This window comes from Ceratotherium simum, chromosome 3, assembly GCF_057802395.1.
Source record: "Ceratotherium simum simum isolate JZ-2026a chromosome 3, ASM5780239v1, whole genome shotgun sequence".
Taxonomy (NCBI): Eukaryota; Metazoa; Chordata; class Mammalia; order Perissodactyla; family Rhinocerotidae; genus Ceratotherium; species Ceratotherium simum.
Genome location: NC_141902.1, coordinates 50832587 through 50858955, shown reverse-complemented (window position 1 = coordinate 50858955; position 26369 = coordinate 50832587). Strand labels below are relative to the sequence as shown.

General features: G+C 36.3%; 1 protein-coding gene across 4 annotated transcripts in view; it reads left to right on the top strand.

Annotated features, from left to right (window-relative positions):
- The window catches only part of NEDD4 (NEDD4 E3 ubiquitin protein ligase), a 115431-nt gene that overhangs the window by 30892 nt on the left and 58170 nt on the right, over positions 1-26369 (top strand). For 3 of the 4 annotated variants that reach the window (XM_004421609.3, XM_087427561.1, XM_087427564.1), the window contains exon 5: positions 9508-9561. In XM_004421609.3, coding sequence (XP_004421666.1) covers positions 9508-9561 — 54 coding nt within the window. Of the gene's footprint in view, positions 1-9507; positions 9562-16490; positions 18320-26369 lie in introns of those variants that run through there. The other variant, XM_014780742.2, reaches the window with a different exon arrangement.

Genomic DNA, 26369 nt, shown 5'->3' with positions numbered 1-26369 from the left:
AAGAGTATTGCTAGAAATAAGGAGGGACATTTCCTGATCATAGAAGGGCTTATTCTTCAAGAAGACATACAATCCTGAATGTGTATACACTTAATAATGGAGCTTCAAAATTACAAAGCAAAAATTGACAGAACTAAATAGAGAAATAAATAAATCCAGAATAGTTGAAGATTTTATCACTACTCTCTCAAAATTGATAAAACAACTAGATGAAAAAAGTCAGTTAAGTACGTAAAAGATTTAAACAACACTCTTGATCAACTTAACCTATTTGGCATGTGTAGAACACTATGTCTAATACCTGAAGAATATACATCCTTTTTATATGCCCATGGAACATTCACCAAGGTAGACCATATATTGGGCCATAAAACAAGTCTGAATACGTTTAAAAGGCTTGAGATTCAACAGAATATGTTCTCTGACTACAACAAACTTAAAAGAGAATTCAGTAATACAAATACATTTGGAAAAATCCACAAATATTTGGAAATTAAGCAGCATACTTGAAAATAAGCCATGGATCAAAAAAGAAATGAGGAAAATTAGAAGACATTTTAACTGATCATAACATATTAAAATATAGGGTGAGCTAATTCAGTGCTTAGAAATTTACACCTTTAAATTCTTGTATATAAAAGAAAAAAGATTTAAAAATCAGTGATCTAAGTTTCTAAAGCAAAAAAAAAAAAAAGTAGAGGGAAGGAAGTAAGAGTAGAAATCAATGAAATAGAATATAGATAAAAAGTAGAGAAATAAATGAAACCAAAGATGGTTCTTTGAAAAGATTAATAAAATTGATATACCATAGCTAGCCCAAATAAGAGAGAGAGGAAGATAACTCAAATGCCCAATATCAGGAATGAAAGGAACATCATACAGACATTAAAAAATAATAAGATATTATTATGGACAAATCCCTTAAAAGCCTAAAATATATCAAAAGCAGTCTGAGTAGGAATAGAAAATGTGGACATCTGTTAGAGGAATTAAAATTGTAATTAAAATTTAAAATTGTAATTAAAAATCTTCCCATTATTTTTTATAATCTTGATTTCCTATTAGAAAGTATGCTTGAAATTTGGGACTAATTTTGGATTAAAGATGTTACCACAAAAATAAGAAAGACAGCCATTTGTAAATGATAAACCAGGTTCAGGACTTTACTGCCTTTCCCTCATTATCTCTTTTACCATAATTTCACGATTACCAAATATTCTAGCCAGCATTACTTTATTCTGGGATCATAGGCTACACATTTATTTCAGTCAGAAATTTTGCAAATATATTGCAAGGATAACTAGATAAATTTGTGTGGATCAATGCTAATTCATCACAGCTAGAAAAAGAATGGGAAACGTGATTTAGTACTTTCTGTACAAAGGACATGATTATGTGTGGTCCCGTTTTCCTCTTTGTCATTTGTGTTATTAAACATAGCATAAAATGTTTTCAACTGAGTATATTCACATAAAAATGTCTATTGAACAATATACTACAGTAAAAATGGGGTTATTGGGCATACAGTCAAATGGAAATTGTGGTCAGAAGTTGAAGGGAGCCTTTATATCTTTGAGAAAACATGAAGTTCAAAGAAAGTTTTTGCGGAGAACTGTTATTGGTAGATTAACAAACAGAGGAAACTCCAAATTGAAGTTAGGGCTCAATAGCAAATTATAGTAAAATCTACACTTATAGTTGCTCAGATGAGACCAAGGAAGGCAAGTTACAGGAGGGAAGAAAGTCTGACACATTAGGTGCAATGTACACATTATGTACTCTGTACATAAGCATAGTGCATGAGCATCTGAAGAAAACAGCCCCCTCTCTATATTCCTATCATGCTCAGTTTGTATCTTTAATATTCATATTCATCATATTATATTTACATAGCATGTATATGTTCATGTATATATTGTATTATGTTACAGAAGTAATGTAACTTGTACGTGATATATTTATAAAGAGAAATAATCAGCCATAATTTAATTTCCATAAAACTGTTACTGATTGCATGATCTTCTAGTATTTTTTCCTATGTATTTTTATCCATATGTTTATGCTTCTCCACCTCCACATGCACACAAAAGATTGTTGTGGTATTTTTCTATACTTGTTTCCCAGACACTTTGCTAATGCTTGTTAATGAGATGGCCACAGTCCCTACCCTCATCGAAGCTTATGACTACTGTGGACCCCTCTGAACAAATTTCTCAAAATAATTACCGCTCTGCTGAGCGTTATGAAAGGGAAAACACCGGGTGCTAGGGAGTGAATATCAGGGGGGTATTAGGGAATTTAGGGGATTCCCTGAATCTGGGGGATTTAGGGAAGGCCCCTCCTAGGAAGTGTATCATTTAGGATGCTTTCAGCTTCAAGTAACAGACTTGAAGTAACAACTAATCTTGGCTTAAACAGTGAGCACACTTGTTCTCTCTAACCACAAGCAGCATACGTAGAGGAAGGGTGGCGACTGCAGCAGCTGAACAGGGTCATGTCTGACCCAGCCTCTCTGGGATTCTCTTGGCTTTCTGTCCATGGTCACAAGATGCTTGCAGCAGTTCCAAACATCACAGCCTCACAGGGTGATGTCCAGAGCGGAAAAGGGAGAGTGTTGCCCCACCTGTCTCTTTTAAAAAGTGAAGAACTCTTTTTCCAAAATTTCCCCCGGGAGACTTTGATTCATATCTCTTGGGCCAGAATTGTGTCGTGTGCATATTTATCATCTAGTCATTGGTAAAGCAAATGGAATTACCGTGAGGCTTAGAGGAATCAGGTTGCAGCCCCTGGGGATGCGGAGTGGCCATCTATCCCTGACACACATTGTCGTCCAATATTTGAATAGATCCGGATTTCTGTTAGCTAGGAAGAAAGGGGGGCACCCCGTTAATAAAGCACTAAGTGAATTATGTACATCCATACGATGAAATCCTCATCAGCTGTTTAGAAAGAGACAGATGTGTATGTATTGATAGAGCACTAGCTTCAAAATATATTAAATGAAGGAACAAAGGTGCAGAACACTGTGTATATGATGCACCTATTTGAGTAAAAACAGAAACAAAAATATGCTCTCTCATATGCTGATAGTTGCAGAAAATACTTCTGGAAGGACTTAAGAAACTGTTTACAGTACTTTCTCGGAGGGTGGGATAAAGATGAGAGAGATTTATAGTTCACTATATATCTTTTTTACTGTTTGGGGTTTTCCCCCATGGCAGTGTATCTGTAATTTATTTTTATATTTGTTGATTAGAAATTACTAACTGTATAGAGAAACAAAGTAGAAAGACATAAAACATGTAAATAAAAATGCCAAGGTACTTTATATAATGCTTAATGCTTGTAAAAATACTTATCTAATTCATTTAACTTTTTATAGTTTTCATTTTAAAATGTACTTACAACATATGTCCACACAAAAACTTGCACATGAATGTTCACGGCATCATTATTCATTATAGTCAGAAAGTAGAAACAACCTAAATGTCCATCCATCAACAGAAGAATGGATAAACAAAATTAGGTATATACATACAATGGGATATTATTGATCTATAAAAGAAATGAAGTACTAGTACACACTACGACATGGGTGAACCTCAAAAACATTATGCTAAGTTAAAGAAGCCAATTACAAAAGACCCACATATTGCGTGATTCCACTTACATTAAATGTGTAGAATAGGCAAAATGTATAGAGACAGAAAGTATAGTAGAGGTTGCCTGAGACTGGGAAAGTTGAGGGGAAATTAGGAGTGACTGCTAAAGGCCGTGGGGTTTCTTTTTGAGGTGATGAAAATGTTCTAAAATTGTGATGGTGGTTGCAGCCTCTATGAATATACTAAAAACCATCGAATTGTACACTTTCAGTGAGTCTATTGTATGGTATGTATTATATCTCAATAAAGCTATTTTTTTTTAATGTGCCTACATTCTTTTTTCCTGCATCCACCAGCAAAATTTTCGGGAACGTTACTTCAGGTTCTTTATGAACGCTGTAGAATAAATTGACACTTATCAATACCTTTGTTCTTCTTTGAAAATTTGGTTACTCCTCTGGCAAGTTTTTTTTCCTCTACTCTTTTACGCATTTATAAACTTACATACTTATCCTTTTTTCGAAAAACCTGTCACCAGTATTTTTATTTTTGTTTCTTCTGCTTTCACCTTTCCTATAAATATGACCCTGTAAGCTTTATTTTTTTGTGACCATAGCTTTACCCCTATTTTTAATAAATTAAAAAAAAATCATCTCATCAAAGTATTCACACATAGCTTAAAAATGAGATAGTATATGGGGCCGGCCTGGTGGCATAGTGGTTAAGTTTGCGTGCTCCGCTTCAGCGGCCCTGGGTTCGCAGGTTCGGATCCCGGTGTGGACCGCTCATCAAGCCATGCTGTGGGGGCATCCCACATACAAAATAGAGGAAGATGGGCACAGACGTTAGCTCATGGACGGTCTTCCTCAAGCGAAAAGAGGAAGATTGACAAGAGATGTTAGCTCAGGGCCAATCTTCCTCACCAAAAATTAAAAAGATAAAACAATAAATGAGAGAGTGTAAAGGGGCTTATAATGAAAAGCAACAGACGCTGGTGCTGCACCCTCTCTCCTATTCCTGCTTCTCAGAAGGAACCACTTTTTAACTTTTTCTCTTTGTTGTTCTGGTCATTATTCCCATATTGCTGAATAGCTCATATATCTATGTCCCCAACTGACTTCCAGCTATGATAGATCAGTAAATAGCCAACTTATGTTTGGCCTCTCATAATTCTAGGTTGAAGATAATTTTTCCTCAGAAGCTTAAAGGCATTGCTTTATCATTGTTGAGCATTGCATTGCTGTTGAAAAGTCTGAGTCTTGTTTCTTTAGGGATAATCTTTCTCTCTGTGTCTGAAAAATTTGATAATTATCTTTATTCCAGTGTTTTAAAACTTCACAGTGATATGCTTTGTGTGTACAGTTTTAAAAATTCATTGTATTGGGCCTTTGGTAAGCATTTCAATTTAAAGACTACTGTTTCCCTTCAGCTCTGAAAATTTTTGTGTGAATAATTTCTCTAATAAGTTTCTTCCCTCGGTTTGTGTTATCATTTGGGATTCCAACTAGTTGGATGTAGGGTCGCCTAGACAGATTCTTCTCAACCGAATTCCTCATGTGAACCACAGAACACAGAAAATGGTTTGAGTGACTGTTTTCTCACATCTTCCAAGGATGGTCTTAGCCAGTACCATTCTAGATACATAGGAGATAGATTAATAGATATCATACAGTGAATGTCTCAGGATGGAGGTCAGCAAATTTTTTCTTAAAGGGCCAGATAGAAAATATTTTAGGTGGCACAGGCCAGGAGGCAAAAAATCGAAGCTATTATGTAGGTACTTATATATCCATTTAAAAATGTAACCATTTAAAAATCTAAAAATATTTTTATCTCATGGACTATTACAAAAAAAAAAAAAAAGGAGTGGCTGGCTGGATTTGGCCCACGAGCCATAGTTTGCTTAACTTCTGTTTTAGGGCATTAGGGCTTAATACTTTCACTAAATCTATTCAGAAAATCATCTCTTTTTATAGCTTTTTGTTCAGACATTTTGGGAGATTTCTGCCAATTTACTTTAAATTGTTTATATTTGAATTCAACAGTCATTTTTAGTTCCAACATTTCTCTTTTGTTCTCCAATTGTTCCCTTTTTATAGTATCCTATTTTTGCTTTATGGATGCAAGACTTTCCCACATATTTCCAAGGATACTACTTACAGTTTTTTAAAGTATTTTCTTTTGTTTCCTAAATTGTTTCTTTTTCCTTTGGGGACAGTTTTTCTGTTTATACGTCTGTGATCTCTGGTAATCTAGCCATACTTAACAGTAGTACAATACAAAAATCGTCTGTTGCTTCTATACATAAAAAGGCATAAACATTCAACAATTACATGTTTATATTTTATATGTTAAAACTGGTAGTTGCAGGCCAGCCCGGTGGCGTAGCGGTTAAGTGCTTGTGCTCCGCCTCTGCGGCCCGGGGTTCCCAGGTTCGGATCCCAGGTGTGCACCGATGCACCGCTTGTAGAGCCATGCTGTGGCCGCGTCCCATATAAAATAGAGGAAGATGGGCACGGATGTTAGCCCAGGGCCAATCTTCCTCAGCAAAAAGAGGAAGATTGGCATCGGATGTTAGCTCAGGGCTGATCTTCCTCACACACACACACACAAAACACAAAACTGGTAGTTGCATTTTTGTTAAATCTCTACCTGAACTCAAATGCAAAGAGAAACTCTCTAATAATGTGTATGTGTCTGTGTGTGTGTGTGTACCATCCAGAGGTTTGGGTGCTATATGAACATTCTCTCATTGAGGACAGTTGCCCCCTTTGCTTTGCACTCTATGTTTTTTTAGTAGTTTTCAGCGTCCTCTGCCCTGCTAAATTGCTTTCTTCCTTACTTTAGCTATCTACTAGAGAGTTGTTGAAATTGCTCACCTGCTGGTGGCCCTCACATATGGTCTTTGCTGGGATGGTTTTATACCTTTTACAAACTCCTTTACTATTACTTAAATAAGATCTCAGGAGGGAGAGAGTAAATGTTTGTGTTCAGGCTGCCCTTTTGAATAGCATTCTTATCACACAATTTTATTGTATTTTTGCATTTATCGTGTGCCGCTGATATAAAAAAACAAAAAGTAAACAAATCTTTTATGGTGTTTATAATTGAGTAGGGAGATATCACATAGACAATTAAGTTTAATAAAAGGAACAATGTAGTCAGTGTTGTAATAAACTGAAAACAGAGGAGGAGGAGTGACTGGGGAGATAAGGCTTTAGGGAGGAGTTGACATTTGAGCTGAGGCTTGAAGAGTGGGTGGTTTTTAGAAACGTAAAGAGGAGAAGGTATTTCAAGTGGAGAGACCTTAGCATGTACAGAAGTCAGGTCAGAAAGCGCAGTAAGCAATGTGTGGTCTGTTTCTAGTATGATTGGAGTATAGGGGATATGTGTATTTGGGTGGGCAGGGGGACAACTGTAGAAGACAAGGCTGGAAAGGCAAACTGGACTCAGATCGTGAAGTGTCATTCCATGCTCAGGCATTTGAATTCTATTCTTTAGGTCATTGGGAACAACTTTTGAGTGGGACCATAAAGATGGCCTAAACTGTCTTTAGGAGAAGTCACTCCAGTTATGGTAAGAAAGATAGATTAAAAAGATAAGATAGCTGAGGTAGAGACTCTTGTTAGGAAGCTATTAATAGTAGCCTGAAACAGGACAGCAGAGGCCTGATTAGATCAGATATCTTATACCTATTTTCTTTGCAGTATTCATTGAATGTCTACAGTGTCTGCCAGGTACTTTGATAGACTCTGAGACTTTTGATTTTTTCTCTCAAATATTTTTCATGGCCTTGTCTGCCTCCCTATTCTCCCAGGCAGAGCTCTCAGCACTTCATGCCTGAGTTACTAGGGCCATAGTCCCTATGGACTCCAGGGTCTCTCTCTAGTCCAATCCATTCCAATTGATGAAAGCTTCATTTTCTTCCCTACCAATCAAGTCTTAATTCCTTTTCTGGATTTCCATGCCCTCCACCTGGCTCTACCCTAACTAACCAGATTTTTCTTGCCACTTTCCAATGCAAAAATGTTCTTATCAGCTTGATCTCCATAGAGCATGTTCATTCTGCCCCATTCCTCATGTGGTCTCCTTGCTGTAGATGTTCTCTATACTTTCTTATTCAAATCTTCCCATCTTTTGAGTCTCAGCTCAACTTTATCTCCTCCCCAAAACTTCCTCTACATCTTAGAAAAGACTATTGTCTTGCACTATTTTTCTATCCCCATGGTGTCTATTCCTTGGCTGGGGCTGCCATTCTCCTAGTTGCTCCATGGCTACAATATGACTGTAGGAGTGCCAGCTGTCCTAACCAAGTTTCAGGCAGGAAAGAGAAATGCAAAGGGCAAAAAGGACATCTCTCCCAGCTGAGTCAGCCCCATCTAAAGAGCTCTCCCAGAAGTCCCACCCAATGACTGCAGCTAGGTTGGCCTCATTGGTCACCTCTAGTTGCAAGGGAACCATTTTGAGATAGATATATTCAGTCTCAAAGTCCAGGGGGCACTATTCACACAGGAAACAATATATAAAAGAGAATGGAGTGTTTGGTATTTTGATTTGGATAATGATGACACAGTGTACATATATAAGAAAGTCATCAAGCTGTATATTTAAGATTAGTAAAATTTGTACTTTACTGAATGTATGTTATACTTCAATTTAAAAAAATTAATGCCCCCTCCCCCAGAATTATGCAGTATGGTGACCCTGGACACATTGCTGGAGGTAAAATTAGGATTATGTTCTCAGAAGGACATAAAGGAGAGTGAACATTGGGTTAAGTATCTAAATATCTTTGTCCCACTCATAGGACTTTTTTCTGAAGGCTCTCAATATTTTTAACATATACACCAATGTTTTAAAATATCACTGTTTAATGTAATATATTTATCATAGGGGAAAAATCAATCTAAATGTGAGAATGTTTTATACATCATCTTCTTTTTTATTTTATTTATTTATTTATTTATTTTTTTGTGAGGAAGATCAGCCCTGAGCTAACATCCATGCCAATCCTCCTCTTTTTGCTGAGGAAGACTGGCTCTGAGCTAACATCTATTGCCAATCCTCCTCCTTTTTTTCCCCAAAGCCCCAGTAGATAGTTGTGTGTCATAGCTGCACATCCTTCTAGTTGCTGTATGTGGGACGCGGCCTCAGCATGGCCGGAGAAGCAGTGAGTCAGTGCGCGCCCAGGATCCGAACCCGGGCCGCCAGTAGCGGAGCACGCACACTTAACTGCTAAGCCACGGGGCCGGCCCCCATCTTAACTTCTGATATAAAAAATTATTAAAGATTTTCTGTGGTATTTAGTAGATATTAACTTGATGTTGAAACATTAAAGCAAAAATAAGAGCATCAGCTTGAAAAATAAAATACTGCATATTAGTTTTGACTCATGCTGTAAAATATAAACAGTAAGTGAAAACTTAGTGTGTACTTTTTGACTGCTTGTGTACTTTATGGAGTAGAAGCAGCGAATGGTTTCATCAAGTCAGTATCAAAAGGATTCAGAACACTGGTTTCCATAAAATCAACTTTTACTTTGGGTAGTTCTAACCAGATAAATAAAAACTAAGTAAATAAAATTGATAATAAGCTGAAATCTAGTCTATATTTTTAAGTGCTTGCAAACGTTTACATAATTTTTTGAAATTTTATTTTACTTCCTTTCATTTGATTTTACAAAAATTGGAAAAATAAGCAACCAAATCCATTTTGTTGTTATGATAAAACTCTTAGAAAGTGGATGACATGTGACTGATGTGCTTTTGTATCATCTCATGTAATTTAAAATATATTGTAAACAACAAGAATTAGGAAATGGCAACATTTTCAAGCATTTATTTCTCAGTATCTGTGGGTTGATGTACAGTTGTTTTTAAAGAAATGTTGTGTTTTTCTCACTTAGGTCCATCCTCAGCAGCACAGGCTTCTTTTTGAAGTATTTGATGAAAATCGATTGGTAAGTTGTATTGTACCAGTGTGAAATATGAAGCAAGGGTGTATTTCAGTACAGCAGCAAGGAAAAGTGGGTTGGGAATCTGTGATGTAAGAGATGATCTGGGGTGGTTATGGAGACTCTAGGCAAAATGGTGAGGAAGATGAGATTTTTTTTTCTCCTTCCTAGTGCTGCTCTCTACCCTTCCACTCTCCTCCCGCACACCTCTCCTGGTTGTCAGTTCTCAACAGATTCTGAGGTCTTACTCAAGCTGGTTGTGACAGGAGATGGCAGGAAAGCCAGCCTCTTGGTCTTGCCTCACCTCACACTCTCCAGGTGCTCTGGTCAGTGTCCCAGGCTCAGGGAGCCTTCTCCATGGTGTCTTCAGTTGTGCCTCCTCACTCCAGTGGATTTCTTGGGGTTACCTGTATCCACTTACGACATCCCATCCCCTCTTGTCCTTACTCTTCTATCAAGGAAAACTGTCCTCCTTACACCAATAAAATCAAGTCCTCTAAAGGATTGCCAGCTCTTACAGACGCAAAAAGCAAAGTTAAACCTGATTTTATTTTTATAAAATGATAGTTCTAATTCCTGGTTTTCTAAAGACTATCTTGAAGTCCTGTCTTTTTCCTAATTTTGTCTCCTTGCAATCCTATTTCAAACCTTATTTTTAGCATCTTATATTTATATTTTAAACCTGTAAGATTTGAACATGAAGCTATAAGGACAGTGTGATGTATTCAGAGCTTATGGGTGATTAAACAGAAGCACCAAAAAAGAAATTAAACAGTCTTATTCATTTTTTAGCTAACAAATTGGATTTTTTTAAGAATCTCTTTTTAGTGTGGGACTACATTAACATGTTTTTTTCTCTCAAGAAATGATAACTGTGGGGCCGGCCCTGTGGCATGGCGGTTAGGTGCTCACACTCTGCTGCTGGCGGCCTGGGTTCAGATCCCGGACGTGCACCGACACACCGCTTGTCAGGCCATGCTGTGGCGGCATCCCGTATAAAGAGGAGGAAGTTGGGCACAGATGTTAGCTCAGGGCCGGTCTTCCTCAGCAAAAAGAAGAGGATTGGCATGGTTGTTAGCTCAGGGCTGTCCTTCCTCAGACACACACAAACACAATCAATCAATCAATCAATCAATCAATCAATCAATAAATTTTTCAAAAAAAAAAAAGAAATGATAACTGTACTAGTAACTGAAGATAATGCAAATGAAGTCTATTAATTAGCATCATAATAAGCAAAGGTGCTTTCTTGCTGCCAAAGGAGACTTCATTGCTACCTGGCAATCTGATTTTTTAAGGCTGAGTAGCAGGTGTTGCTGATTTGGTTATCAGATATGGTCATTTGCAGAGCTTTTTGTTTTCAGTTTGTATGTTTGCTTTTTATATAAAATAGGGAATATTTTCTTTTTTTTCCCCTCTGTCTCTACAGATCTGTTTTCCTTCTAGATGGGAGCAGATGAAATTTAGTTTTTTAATATCATGAAATATACATACAAAAAAAGGTGTATATAATGTAAATCTTTATTTTAAATAATAAGACAAATATCTGTACACTTATTACTCAACTGCAGAACATTACTAGAATCTTCAAAACCTCCCGTACCCCTCCTCAATAGCATCTCCCTTCCTTCCCCCACAAGTAGTAGCCACTGTCTTGAATATTGTGTTGATCATTTCTTTGCTTTTTAAAATATTTTTATCATGTGTATATGTATCTCTAAAAAAACATAGTTTCCTTTTGCATGTTTTTGAATTTATTAAAATAGTATCACCCTGAATACATTCTTCTGTGACATGCTTTTCACTGTTATATTTGTGAGATTGATCCATGATAACACATTTTCACTGATGCACAATTTTCCTTCATGTTCAAATGCCATAATATTATAATTTATGTATTTATCATCCTTATAGATAATAGTGTTGTTTCCCATTTTTTGCTATTACCAGTTGATAAACATTCTTGCTGTGTTTCCTGACGTACGTGTTATGAGTGTATCTCTAAGATTCACATTTTGAGGTTGAATTGCTGGGTCATGATATTACCAGTATTACTGGCATTACATAGTATTTTTCCTATTGTTACTGACACTGATGTGAATTTCTCCCTGATTCTTGGGTGCATCGTTGGTAAACTATTTTATTTGAGTTATTTGCATGCTGTTCAAAAAGAAAGATAGCTCTTGTTTGTGCTTTCTACCCTGCTTAGTTGTCTAGTCTTTTTTGCCAGTAACTTTAGTATGGTGTGACTATTTCTTCATTGCCAAAAGTGATATTTGTCGTACACTGATTGGTCCGTTAACACTCCTTGAGGATTTACTATGTATAGCATACCAAACAGGGTGTCATATGTCAAAAGAAAAAAGCATTGCCTGTGATATTGACAATGGGCTATTTCTAGAGTTATAACCGTGGTATAGAAAAATTTTTTAAACTTTTAAAGCTAAAAGCAAAAAGAAAATAATGCGTTGATCAGGATATTATAGATCCCTACCCCAAGGAGTCAGAAGTCTTATTGTAGTCCTGCCTATGATTTGATACATTGGCTTATAACCCTGGACAAATTATTCAATCCTTCTGAAAATATTTTCTTATGTTTAAAAAATAGGGGGCCCAGCCCAGTGGCATAGTGGTTAAGTTTGCATGCTCTGCTTCAGCAGCCTAGGGTTCACAGGTTCGGATCCCAGGCACGGACCTATGCACTGCTCGCCAAGCCATGCTGTGGCAGGCGTCCCACCTGTAAAATAGAGGAAGATGGGCACAGATGTTAGCTCAGGGCCAATCTTCCTCAGCAAAAAGAGGAGGATTGGCAACAGATGTTAGCTCTGGGTTAATCTTCCTCACCAAAAAAAAAAAGGGATAATAATATTTGCTGATAAATGTATGGTGAGGATATAGCGAGATAACGGCTATCAAAGCACTCCAAAAATATTTCATTGTGATACAAATATAAAGCATTATTTAACATTCATGGACTCATGCGTTTATGGCTTTCTGATACTGTATTTTTTGTGTTAACTGAGGTATGCTATTTAGGGTATCTACTATGTTAGATACTTTCCTGTGCATTAGCACTATAGCTTTTCTCAAGAAGCTCACTTTACTAGCAAAAGGGAGCAAGAAATGATTAGAACAGGGCAGTGTGTGTCACTCTAATCCTCTGATTTGTTGCTAGTTCTAGCAGGTGATTGAAGTGTACAGCTCACCTGAGATGTGATAGAAACTATAGCCATTGGTGGAGTAACAGGCTTGATTGTATAGCAATAAATGGCCTATGCCACTGTAAATGTCATTTTATCTTTATTCTCCTGTAGCATTCACAACTGAATTAAGAACGTCTCCTTTTCCTAGAAAATTCTCTTTGGAAATGTACAGTGAAGAGCACAGATATAATTTTAAGCAGAAGCAATTTCTAGTCATCTGGAAAACATTTGCAATGTAAGTGGTATTTGTTTCGAGAAAGAGTAGGCTTAAATTCCTTTTTTTCAGCCAATTTTAAGAACCTGAGAGTTAGAAACTATAGTAGTTTGGTTATGGTGATAGTGGTGGTAGTGGTGTTGATAGTGATGCTGTGCCTTTAAATGAGTTCTACTCATTAATGCAAAAGTTAGTGCTTCTGTGTCACTACCTAAGAGCTGCACCTGCACACATCTAGCCTCTGAAGTTTGGGAGATGCCTGTATTCTTTATCCCGAGTGGAGATGCTATGCTTCTCAGGTTTAGTGGTTGTATTTGGGTTCTGGAGAGAAACAGAACCAATGGGATATACATATACACACAGAGAGAGAGAGAGAGAGAGATTTATTTTAAGGCATTGGTTCACATGATTCTGGAAGCTAGTGAGTCTGAAATCTGTGAGGCAGAGCTGGCAGGTTGAAGATTCAGGTAAGAGTTGATGTTACAGTCTTGCATCTGAAATCTGCAGGGCAGGCCAGCAAGCTGGAGACTCAGGCAGGGTTTCATTATTGTACTCTTGAGGCAGAATTGCTTCTTTGGAAAACCTGTCTTTGCTCTTAAGGCCTTTATGTGAGTGGATGAGGCCTACCACATTATGGAGAGCAGTCTGCTTTACTCATAATTTACTGAATTAAGTGTTAATCACATCTAAAAAATAGCTTCATAGCAACATTTAGACTGGTGTTTGACCAAATAACTGGCAAAATAGCCTAGGCAAGTTGACACATAGAATTAATCATCACTGTGGACTTTGGCCTTCAAAGATCTAGTCAATGATTAGGGTTATCCAGAGCCTATCCATAGCATGTAGATAATCACATTATTTTCTGTGTAGATAGTCAGTAACCAAACGTCTCAGAATGTGGGGTCCTGAGCTTCAATCTAATCCTAAGACATTATGCATTCATTCCTCCCACATAAGGGCTGCCAGCAGTCTCCAGCTCTTCTCCTCTTGAAGTTAGGGTTGATGCTCCTCTTTTGGCATCTTTTTGGCCAAGGGGCTACATTTTACCCCAGGTTCTACACATAACTGCTGTAATGGTGGTACAGATCCTGTGCAATCCCAGACCAGAGCCAGCAAAGCAAACTGCTCAGCCTCTAGAATTTAAACTCAGCCTGGAGTGCTAGGAAGTGCATATGATTCTTACCTCACTTTTCCTTGGCTGAAGCCCTCTTTGCAAATTTTTCAAGCATCATTCCTTCTGGTCCAGCTGCAATGTTTTTTGATTTTTCTTTAGAAGTGGTAGCTGGATCAACTTTAAAAAAATTCTGAAAGAAAGCATTAGGAGGTCAGAGTAACTGCAGTGACCATCCATCCGTTTATCCACCTTCTGCTCTGCTGTTACCTAGTGCTCACTGTGTTCCCAGCATGAGCTCAGCAGGATCAGAAGAAATGTTTAGTTATGGTCCTCCTACTCTGGAAGCTTAAAATCTAGTTAGGGGACATGAAACTGACGCTTATAGAGGAGCTTCCCAAAGAGAAAACTTTTATCTGGCCAAATACCTGGGGTTCATTATTTTATGTTAACAACCTGAGGAGCTTTGCTTATTAACTGAAAGTTTTAGGCCACAGGCGTGAGCAGTTAGACTAGCTCATTGATTAGCCTCTTAGAAGTGATCCATTCTTTGAGTTATCAGACCCCTAACTTAATTCAAGAAGGAAAGTTGAAGTCATTTGAAGGCAAAATGAAAAGATTAGGACTCTTCCTTCTATAAGGAAAAAGGATGATAAGGGAATATTTACCGAAGTGTGTAAAATCATAAGAGAGATAGATTATACAAAACCAAAAATAACTAATAATTTTATTACTAAGTTTACAATTATTATACATTCAAAAACATACTATCATTCTAGTCGGAAATATAATTTAATAAATCCCATGTTTCTATTTGGTCATGTCTTAATTGATTAAAAATACTGTTTAGAAAATTGTGATTAAAAACAGATTTATCTTAAGAAGTTTTTTTTTTTTTTAAACAAAGTGCAAGTATATGTTTTACATATTTGCTTTTACTTAGGAAAAAAAAACTTACCTAGAAAAATACAACTTGGGTGTAGTACCATGTGGTGTAAACAACTGAACTATTTTACTTTTTACTTTCCTATGAATGAGCCAGTATATATTTATTACTGGAGTTCCAGCTATAAAATTCAGGTAAGGGGTTTAAATATACCCTAGAGTATTATTTAAAAATAAATTTGTTTCTTTCAAATAGAATGCCAACCTTGGTCCATGACATGTGGGGGAGAAATTAAAATATTAAACTTTTATTACCTAGTAAACTGAAAATAAAGTAAAGGTTAAATAAATACAAAGCAGAAAAAATATATATACAAAATCACAACCTCTAAAAAGACAAACAGTCTACTGTTCTCTGCTGTGGGAGCTTTATCAACAGTAGTAGTAAGGAATTCCACCTCTAGGGCAGCGCTAGTACTCAAAAATGTAAACAAGTGTGTACTTTGTTTATATAAAGAAATACGCAGCATGGTTTTTATTTCTTTATAGATATCAAACAGCTAAATGGATTGTTTCAAAGCACCAGTAGGGGCCAGCAAAGAGCTCCTAGAGTTTTTCAGAACAGAATTGGCATTGAGATATGTTTATTTGATGTGTTAAATCCTTTTTAGACTTCTTTACTTACCACAACACTCTTAAGTGAATGAATTGCAGAGACAGTGGAATAAAATATCTTGTGTGCTCAAACTACATTGGGGTATAGTTTTTCTGTCTAATCTGCATATATTTTTAATGGAATGTTTGCTTAGGCTATTTTTTGGCAGAGTTGTGATAGTCAAAATATAAATGGCATCATTTAAAGACTGTACTACTTGGCTGGAAAAGGCCTTAAAATTACAGGAGAAAATGCCTGGTGACAGCTTCTCTTTAACTTTTTTTCCTCAGACGTGTGCTCGATTTTTGCAATTGTATTACTAGGCTAATTTTGTATTTCTATCCTTAAGCTTTCACTTTTTATAAGTAGTGTTTTGGAAGCTAAAATATTTATCTTTATCTATTTGATTTAATGCTAAAGTTTTAATTCACTCCAAAGTTTTGGTATTTCCAAATTTATACAACTATTTGAACTTACTCATTTAAAAAAAATTTAAGTCTATATTCCTTTCTACATTAACTAACTTGACTAGATTCCTAGTGTGGCTACTATTTGGAAATTCAATCCTTTATTTGATACTCAATTACATGGGGTTTCGTTCCTACCAACTTCCTGTAATTCTATCCCTATGGGTAAAAATATTAGTGGTCAAACTCAGCTGGAGAAAGTATAGGCACCGTGATTCACATGGTTAAATGTTCATTTAGTAGAGCTGGAGTGAAAAAATACTGTTTCAACTTGAAATGCTAGAAGATTGTTGTTCTTGTGTTACTCATTCATGCAAATTGGAGAAGGTATAATTGAAACAAGGTTGGCAGTGTTTGAGGCAGTGTGCTGCAGCTGAGCTCAGCTTAAAGGTCGCTGGAAATCAAGTGCTTTGTAAGTGAAGGCATTTTGACTACAAGCGATTCAAGACATTTTGGAAACGTCAGTCTCAGGAATGGGTCGTCTTTTTCTTTCTGTGATATCTGGTATCTAATGTTTTACTTAGGATAAAGACTACTACTTAAGAGCTCTTTTAGGCACCACAAATGATTTTTTCTTTCAGTGCAGTGCAGCTGCTTCTAGCCTGTCTACCGACAGAGATCTTTGTTATGACTTTTAGCCCTTAACATGTTTGGAAATGAGAACAAATGGCACAAAGCTTACGATTGCACTTTGCAGCCAGAAAAAGCAATACTTATCCTTTGTCAGAAACCTCCGGAGATGATTTGGATAGCAGTGTTCACATGTGCTTCAAAAGACCAACACGGATTTCAACGTCTAACGTTGTTCAAATGAAGCTGACTCCCAGACAGACTGCGCTAGCTCCGTTCTTAAAGGAGAACGTTAAGTCTCGGGAAAGATCATCTGTTCCTTCACCTGAAAATGTTAATAAAAAGAGCAGCTGTCTACAGATTTCACTACAGCCAACAAGGTACAGTGGATGTCTTCAGTCTAGCAATGTCTTAGCTGATGGCGATGATGCTTCATTTGCTTGTGTCTTGAAGGAAGGCATTTACAGCAATGCTGAGGTTGATAATGAACTGAATGCTGTGAACGATGGTAACCTTTTAGGCAGTTCTGCCATTTGCAGTGGTAGCCTTAGTAACTTTTCAGCCAGTGAGAATGGGTCTTACAGCAGCAACGGTAGTGATTATGGATCATGCACGAGTATCACAAGTGGAGGTTCATACACCAACAGTATCCTCAGTGACAGCAGTGGTTATACTTTTACACCAACTGATGATACTTTTTTTGGTGGAAATTTATCTGCGGACAGCACCTCCAATAGAAGTGTGCCAAACAGGAATATTACTCCATGTGAAATTTTTTCAAGAAGTACAAGTACAGTTCCGTTTGTCCAAGATGACTTGGAGCATGGACTAGAGATTATGAAATTGCCAGTGAGCAGGAACTCGAAAATTCCACTAAAACGTTGTTCATCCTTAGTCATTTTTCCTAGGAATCCTTCAAATACTCCACCAACTTCTCCAACAAATACAGGTACTCTTCCAAGCAAAGGATCCTATCAAACCTCACACCAGTTTATTATTTCTCCTAGTGAAGTTGCCCACAATGAAGATGGTACTAGTGCAAAGGGATTTCTTTCAACAGCTGTCAACGGACTTCGGTTATCTAAAACAATCTGTACTCCTGGAGAAGGAAGAGACATACGACCACTTCACGGGAAGGGCTCATTACAAAAGAAAATGGTTGTTGCAAATAATAGTCCAAATCAGACTGTCTGTGAAAAGTCATCTGAAGGATATTCTTGTGTTTCAGTGCATTTCACCCAACAAAAAGAAACTACATTAGATTGTGAAACAGCAAATGGTGATTATAAACCAGAGATGTCAGAAATTAAGCTTAATTCTGGTTCAGAGTATATTAAGCTTTTGCATAGAACATCTGCATGCTTACCATCCTCCCAAAATGTAGATTATCAAATAAATATCAATGGACAGTTGGAAAGACCAAATTCACAGATAAACAAAAACCATGCTATCTTACAAAGAAGTATTTCATTGGGAGGAACTTATCCAAATGTTTCCTGTTTATCCAGCCTTAAGCACAATTGTTGTAAGGGGGGACCATCTCAATTACTTATAAAGTTTGCATCTGGAAGTGAAGGTAAAGTTAATAATTTATCGAGAGACAGCAACAGAGATTTCGCAAATGAACTGTCTAATTCTTTGAAGCATTCTTGTGAGGTAAGTTTCCTCTGGTCTCAGTAAATATTAATTTATACTAGAATAGCTTTATGAAATATTTGTTTAAAATTTATTATAACTTAGTAGTTTTATATACTTTTCTGGTCCTTAGCTAGCAAATATTCTGTAGTCATGAATTTTATATTTGTAAATCTGAAGAATCCCCAATAGTTTTTCACTCTGTTATTTTACCAATATAGAAAATATGCATTAAAAAAAATAACTTTCCAAAGTGATTTAAGCCATAAAACATTTCTGTAGCATAAAAATAAGCTTTAAATAATAATTTATTTTGTAACATTTTACCTTGGTATATTTTTTAAGTGGCATAGTATTTTAATGTCTAACTCCATATTTATTCCTACTTTCAAAAATGCTCATTTGGTGTTCTCCCCTCCTTAATCATTGTGAAATAAAGTGAAATATAGAATGCTAATTTAAAATATTAAACAATAAAAAGCCCATATAAAAATGGGAAAAACTTGTTATAAATGAACATAGAGAAAGTGTTTCTCTAAAATACACGTATTTATTAGATTATTGATAAAAGCTATTATGCTGTATGTTTAAAGCAGAGGAAAAATAAATGGTATTTGCATTTGTATATACCTTAACCACAGGAATTTTGTTTCCACCCTATTTTTCTTTAGCTACCCGTTAAGACTGCTATCTAAAATGTAACTCACTCTTTGAAGGACATTGAATTCTAAATTTTATATTTTTCAATTTGGTTTCAATTGCTACGCATTTCCCCTAATTTTCTAGCTACCTTATAAATTTATTTTGATAATTTTGCTTTATTATATTAGTAACTTGACTCTAATGACTCTTAACTAGAACAGCTCTTTATGTAATTTGGCCTTTCCAGAGTATTTTAAGTGTTTTGAATTTAAATAGATTTTTTAAAATTTCTGTATTTGGAAAGTCTTGCCAGATTCCAGGAAATTAAGAAATTTTTCTGACTAAACCAATACTAAATGACAGTACCTAATAGTTTGGGGGAAAAAAACTTATCTATCTGTGTTTATATAACACTTAATATCTATATTAAAGATTTTTTTAAAACTTCTGGACAAGTAGCTTTAAGTAAATAAAATATTAAGTAATTGCCAGTTTGTTTTCTCTCTTTTGAAATCTGATAAATATAATCATTGTTACCCAAGGCCCAGATGTTCATATAAACAGTTACTTTACTGAGGATGAACAAAGATCAGATTTCAAATTCTGATCTATGTTTTGGAATTATTAATTTCCATTTACAAAACTTTTTAAAAAGCAGCTTTTAAGAGATTATAATCCCTTCGGATGTTTTGCCCCCCAAAAGAAAGCAAGGTGATGCTATGAAGAAATGTATTAATAGTTTGCTAGATGAATTACATTTACCTTGTAAATTTATTTTACATTTAGTGAGATAATCAATCTGAAAGGAATACTTAACCTAGAAATTTTTATATAAATATCCTTAAAATAGTTGATTTTGTTGTAATGTTATAGTTTCTTGTTGGTGCTTTTGAAAAATGGTATTTTTAATGGTTTTTAATAAAGTGTGACTAAATGCCTTTTGCATGGCTAAAAATACACACTTTTGTTGATTTTATTGAAACTTAGGTAAGCTAACTTAAATATTTTTCTGTGGCAGCCAAATGCCTAGCTTTGTGCAGATTCTATTTTTTTGATAGATTATTGAATTATGAAATAGTTCAGAAGTGTGTAGTTTGCTGAAGAACTTTAAATTGTTTCTCCTTTTAATGTTTATTAAACAACTCTTTATTAAAATATTGTAAACAATATACTGACCATTAAATTCAACATATACTAGATCTAAATTGATCTAATTGATTAGTTGTAAATCAAGGGCTTGTTCTAAAAGGAAAATACTAATGTTGTTTTTTCTAAACATAGCAGTGGCAACAATAATGGGGTTTTAGAAATAATCCTGTGTTTATCAATAATTATATATTAATCTAATTATAGTGGTATATTGTAACTCATTTATAAATAAACAGCTCCCAAAATATTTCCCATGACTCCAGTTAGTCTGGGGTAGTATTCTGATATGCTGAGTCTGGATTCACATTTAACAAGTTGATATGAGAGTAGCATTTAGTAATGTCAGCTATCTGTACCGAGCAGCCGTGAAATGAAATCACTGCCTTGGTCAGGGACCCTGGTTCCTAAAGCACGCAGAGGCCTACAGATTCTTTTCTTATGGGTTTAGCTACAAGTCTCCAGCAGCATAGTATCCAGTTTCTAGCTCTCTGTAATCAACAGCTCATTAATGGCTAATTTTTTAAATCTAGTGAGAACTTTTACCTGTATCTGCAACAGGCCTCTGTCCTGTGTTTACAACTTAGAATGAAGATGGGACTTTGTAGTCTGCATGATAGTGTTTATTTTATTTGCTATCAAAGAACATAATAATAACTGGCATGTGTTTTTTATATATACTTTTTGAAATACAATATTACTTTTGTAAAGGCTGTATAAAGTCTTTTTATCAGAAAGTAAATATTTGATGTTTTAACATTGTGTGTACTATTTTATCAGCTCGAGCAAGAAATAGGTTTAGGGAAATAAGGTAGTTTTTATCCAGTTACAAAAATTACTATTTAGATTTCTAAAATCTGTATAATAGTTAGTTTTTTCTATTATTTTCCCTTATCTGTTGTCTTCTAAACCTCCTATCTTATGTTGTTAGGATGCTCAGAGATTTCATTACCCTGTTATTTAAAATACCTTAGTATTTTGCCCAAGCATGTACATGTCTTCCATTCTTTACATATATGCATGTTTTTATCAGAAAGTTTGGCTTTACATTTTTTCTTTTTATTATAAAAGTTTTTGTTTATTTCCTGTTACCTAATGCTGGGTAGGTAAATTACTTAAGCTTAGTATAGTAGAACTTGAGAAAACTGTGTCTCAATTATTTCAAAAGCCTTTAACACTAATCTGAAGATTATGCATTTCAATAATTTTGTTATTTAGTTGTTCTAAAATAAATGTTTTAAATATATACTTATTTTAGTGTTCCGTTATTTTCTCAGTCCTTATTTCATTAACTTTAGCAGCATATTTAGAGACATTTGGTTAAATTTATTTTGAACAACACTTAATATTTCCTATAAAAACCAATATAGTGAGGCTGGCCCAGTGGAGTAGTGGTTAAGTTCACGCACTCTGCTTTGGCAGCCCAGGATTGGCAGGTTCGGATCCTGGCCACGGACCTACGCACTGCTTATCAAGCCATGCTGTGGCAGGCATCCCACATATAAATTAGAGGAAGATGGGCATGGATATTAGCCCAGGGCCAATCTTCCTCAGCAAAAAGATGAGGATTGGCAACAGATGTTAGCTTAGGGCTAATCTTCCTTACACACACACGAAAAACCAATATAGTTTATAAATATTGACTCTCAAACTGTGATATAACAATGTTAATGACCAGTTTTACAAATTTAGTGTGACATGTATGTTTGTATATATATATTTCTTAGACCTAAGGAACTATAATGTTAATTTGAGAGTGGTTTGGGGAGCTGAATTGTTTGCTTCAGAAATACTTAGTATTTCTCTGTAGGTGTGTCTTCTTTAATTCATTCATCTAGCTCACATTTGAGTGCCTGCTATTTGCCAGCAGGCACTGACCCAAACACTGGAAACAAAAGATAATAAAGTACAGTCTCTAGTTGGGGGAGATCCCATTCTAGTAATAGAGACACACTGGTAAGCAAAAATCATTTCAGTCTAATACGTGATGTGCTAAAATAGAAGTGTGTATAAAAAATGGAAAAAGATGCAATAATTGTCTGAAGGAGAGGACCTTGTCAGTAGAGGAGGGCTTCACAGAGGAGGTGACATTTGAGCTAAGTCTTGGTAGGTGAGTTGGAGTTCACCTGGCAGATAAATCAAGGAGGATATTCTAGGGTGGTGATTCTCAGTCTCGGCACTATTGACGTCTTGGGCTGGATACTTTTTGTTATGTGGGGCTGTCCTCTGCCTTGTAGGATGTTTAGCAGCATCTCTGGCCTCTACCCACTGGACACTAGTAGCACTCTTCTCCCCCAGTTGTGACAATCAAAAACTGTCTCTAGACATTACCAAATGTCCCCTAGGGGCAAAATTGACCCCTGTTGAGAATCATTTCTCTAGGCAGAAGCACATGCAAGGCTAGAGGTGTGAAAGAATCACACTGTAAATAGTTCAGAGTGACTGGAGGAGATGAGGCACTAGAAGTGGGTTGGAGTCCCTTTAGGTGTGGTACCTCATGCTGAAGAGAAAGCATTGTGTCTCTTGCTAACAGACGATAATTAGGCAATGGAAGTCTTTAATTTGCAAGTGTAATGTGCTCATTTTTATGTTTTTAGATGATAAATTTTTATGACACCATCGATTATAAATGAATCAAAGTTTTCTTGACTTGAATGACTGGGTGAAAGACGATGTCATGAACTAAGATAGGGAATTCAGGAGAAGGGCCAGATTGGAGGGTGAAGAAGAAATCATGAGTTATTAAGTTTATGTACTGAGAAGCTGCCCTGGTAGTACTGCTGTCAAGTAGGGCAGTTGGAGATACAGGACCAGGGCTCAGGAGAGAAGTGAGAGCTGGAAACAGAGCTTGGGAGTTATGAGTGTAGTCATAGGCTTATGTAAGGGTGAACTGAAATGCATGGAAGTGAGATGAGAGGTGAGGATAAATCAGAATTCTGGGACCGCCAGCTTTGGGGAGACGATGGAAGAAGAGATAAAGAAGAGAGCCACTGGGGAGGCCAGGAAAGCATGGAGGCACAGAAGTCAGGGGAAGGGAGAATTCAGGGGGGCAGCAAATAATGCCACAGAGTGTATGTATCCATTGAACATGGCAGTTAGGAGGTCCTTGGTGACTTTAGCAAGAGAAGTTTCAGGAGAGTAGTGTAAAAGTCTGGTTGAATTAAAAATGAAGCAGGTAAGGAAGCAGAAACAGCAAGCAAAGGTTGCTTGCTAAATGTTATAAAATAGGCATGAGATAGTGTAAGCAAGGTCTGTATTTAATGGTTGCTATGTAGATGACAGTATTAGGGGGATATAAGATGCATAAGAAAAATTCTGTATGTACAAGAATATTGCAGTCTATTTTCTAGGGGAAATAAAAACGCTGTACCTCTCTCTGTTCTTTCACCTTAGAACTATAGAATAAGTGAGTATAGGCAGTGAAAACTGAAATGGAGATTCACCAGTATGAAATGAAGGAAACAGAAAATTACAAGTGAAAACTTGATATTGCCTATGAATAGTCACAACTCATTTTGAACAGCATTACTCTAACTTTCTCAGCCCCCTCCCTACCACCAAAAATAAGACAAAACAAAAGCAGAGCTTCCATGTAGAAAACAAGTCAGGGTTTAAGGCCTATTCCTAGAAACCACTAGGAGAACAGGCACCTCTCTCTTTCTGTCACTAGCTTCTTCCAGGATATGGAGCCCACCATGTGCTAGCTGTTGTGAGGCCTCACCCTTCTAAATCCACTCTCCCTATACATTAGGGGTGAAAGTAGAACAAGATAGACCAGGAGAAGCCAGGACTAGGAGCCTATTTAGGCAGAAGAGGCTTGGCAGAGTCCCTGGGTGTGGCCAGCCAATGTGTTGAGGTCAGGCGGGTGGCTAGCAGAAGGGGCAAATGAGTATTAAGAAAGGGAACCAATGATGTTGTGTCAGCATATCCAGGAAATACCTGAAGTATTGCTCAAGTGTGTGGCTCAGTATTCTTTGTTTGCCCATGTGTGAGATTGGAAGACTATTATGGTCAGGTGAAGACAGACACTTAGAGATATAAGAAAGCATTTCAAAACAAGAAGTGAACAGATCTGTCCCAATTCAATGAGATATTTTGGGGGGAGCTCTTAACATAGGATAATTGTTGAAAAGCAATTTTACCTTTGCTGAGATTTAACTAAACTGCTTAGATATAACTAGAGCAGATCTGACAACTTGGAAGGGCAAGCAGCTAACGTGACTAGGTACCTTGTAGCTCAATTCGTGGGCTAGTCACAACAAAGAACACCTTGACCAAGCAAATCCATGACGTTTCTCTTTAGGCTCTAGGATATCTGGGGGGGGAGAAAAAGATCAGGTCTTCTCTTGATTTAGATGTATTATAAAGCCATAACATATGAAACATTTTGTGATTTACCTTAATAGAAAAAAATACCAAGTAAAAAGAAATTTACATCAAGGATATTGGTAGTACAATGGACAATGTCTTTAAATTCAGTTTTTCAATAAGTATAAGAAACATTCTTAACAGAATTTTTGTCTTTTGTGTCCCTTACAAAAGCTGAGAGCATAACATTTTATGATAGCTAAAATAGTGTTATCTAGGACTACTTCCATTTTTATTTTTGCTTTTCTCTGAAATTTTTGTTGGTAGGTAGTGCCTTCTCATGCTTTAAGGATTACAATTGGAGAACAATTTAAGTTGTCAGTTGGGCCAGTGATTTGCAAATTTTCATGTGCATGTACATCACCTGGAGATCTTGTTAAAGGCAGAATCTGATTCAGTAGGTCTGGGGTGGCGCCCGAGAGTTCTGTATTTCTAGCAAGCTCCCGGGTCACACCAATGCTGTTAATTCCCCAAACACACTTTGAGAAGCAAGGCTGAAGACCATTCTTTTATGAGAATGGTAATACAGTTCATAGTTGAAGTATCCAATGAATCCATCTCCCTCTTTTACATAAGAAAGAGCATGGGTATACTGTGGCCAGAGCCAACCTAATTTGCTAAGAGTTTTAAATCCACTTAGGCATTTAGACTAGTTATTGATTGAGACCATGTAATTCATTGTCTGGACCAATTGTTTGGACCAAGAAACACTCAGCAGCAAGGTTGCCTATGTGCCTCAAAAAAGAACTTTAGTATGACTCTTGCAGAATTCTGACTGATATTAAATTTTCTAGGATTACATTTTAGTTTCATTTAAGAACTTAAAAATATTGGTCTATAAGGCATGTAGTTCTACTTAAAGAAATCTCTTGAATTCATTATGGCTGTAATTCTGATTTAGAGGGTGAGATTTGAAAACTACACAATTGAAATGTTATGTTTTTCGTAATTATTTTGGCTTATTCTGGCTTATTCTTCCTCTTTGTGAACAATTTTCAGTCTTTTCCATATACTTTCCAGAAGCAGTGCCAATTAGGGTACTACTAAGAATGTGTAAATCTTTCATTGGCTCATGTAATGAATTGAAATACCATATGTAATCAATGCTTAGTTATGAGCTGGCCTTTTGATGGCCCTACAAGGAGAAAGTTTAAAAATCCTTTATATATAACTTTGTAAGGCTACTTAAAATTTTATATTACTTCTAAAGTATAAATCAGTATTTGAAAATCTTAGCAACTATTCTTCCATTGGACCGGTTTAAGAAATCGTATTGGTGCCTTGGTTTTTTTAGCCTTTGTGGCTGCTCATGGCTTAGCCTAATTTCCTGGAACCTCATAAGATACTAAACATTTCAGGTAAGAAATGAGAAAAAGGAAGGATAGCAAGAAAAACAGTTCAGGATGGGGAGACAGAAATAGATGGGCAGGTAAGCAGGTAGGCAAATGTAAATCTTCTAGAATTTATCAAAGAAGAATTCTAGAGAAAGGATTAAGGAAATGGATAATCTTTTCTGGGTTCTAATTTACTAGAATGTAATTCCCTACATTCAGGAACTTTGGGGACTTTTTGACTTATTCACTGCTGTATCCCCAGTACCTAGAACAGTGCCTAGCTCAAAACAGACACTCAATAAATATTTATTAAATTAATGAATGAAGCCAAGGGAACTTTTGGAATGGGGTAGAGATGACTGTAGCATCCTGAGAGATGAGGGTGACCAGACTGCCTTGCACAAACAGATAACCAAACTAGGATATTTAACTGATGACTGTAATGATGAGAGGGAGCTACTTGATGCTTCATCCTTTGCATGAAAGAGTGGCACTCTTAAATGAATACCTTGTCCCTGGGGTGGATGCCAATGGAATATTGTGATCGTGACTCAAGGGTTAGTTTCCACAGTGGAGTCTGA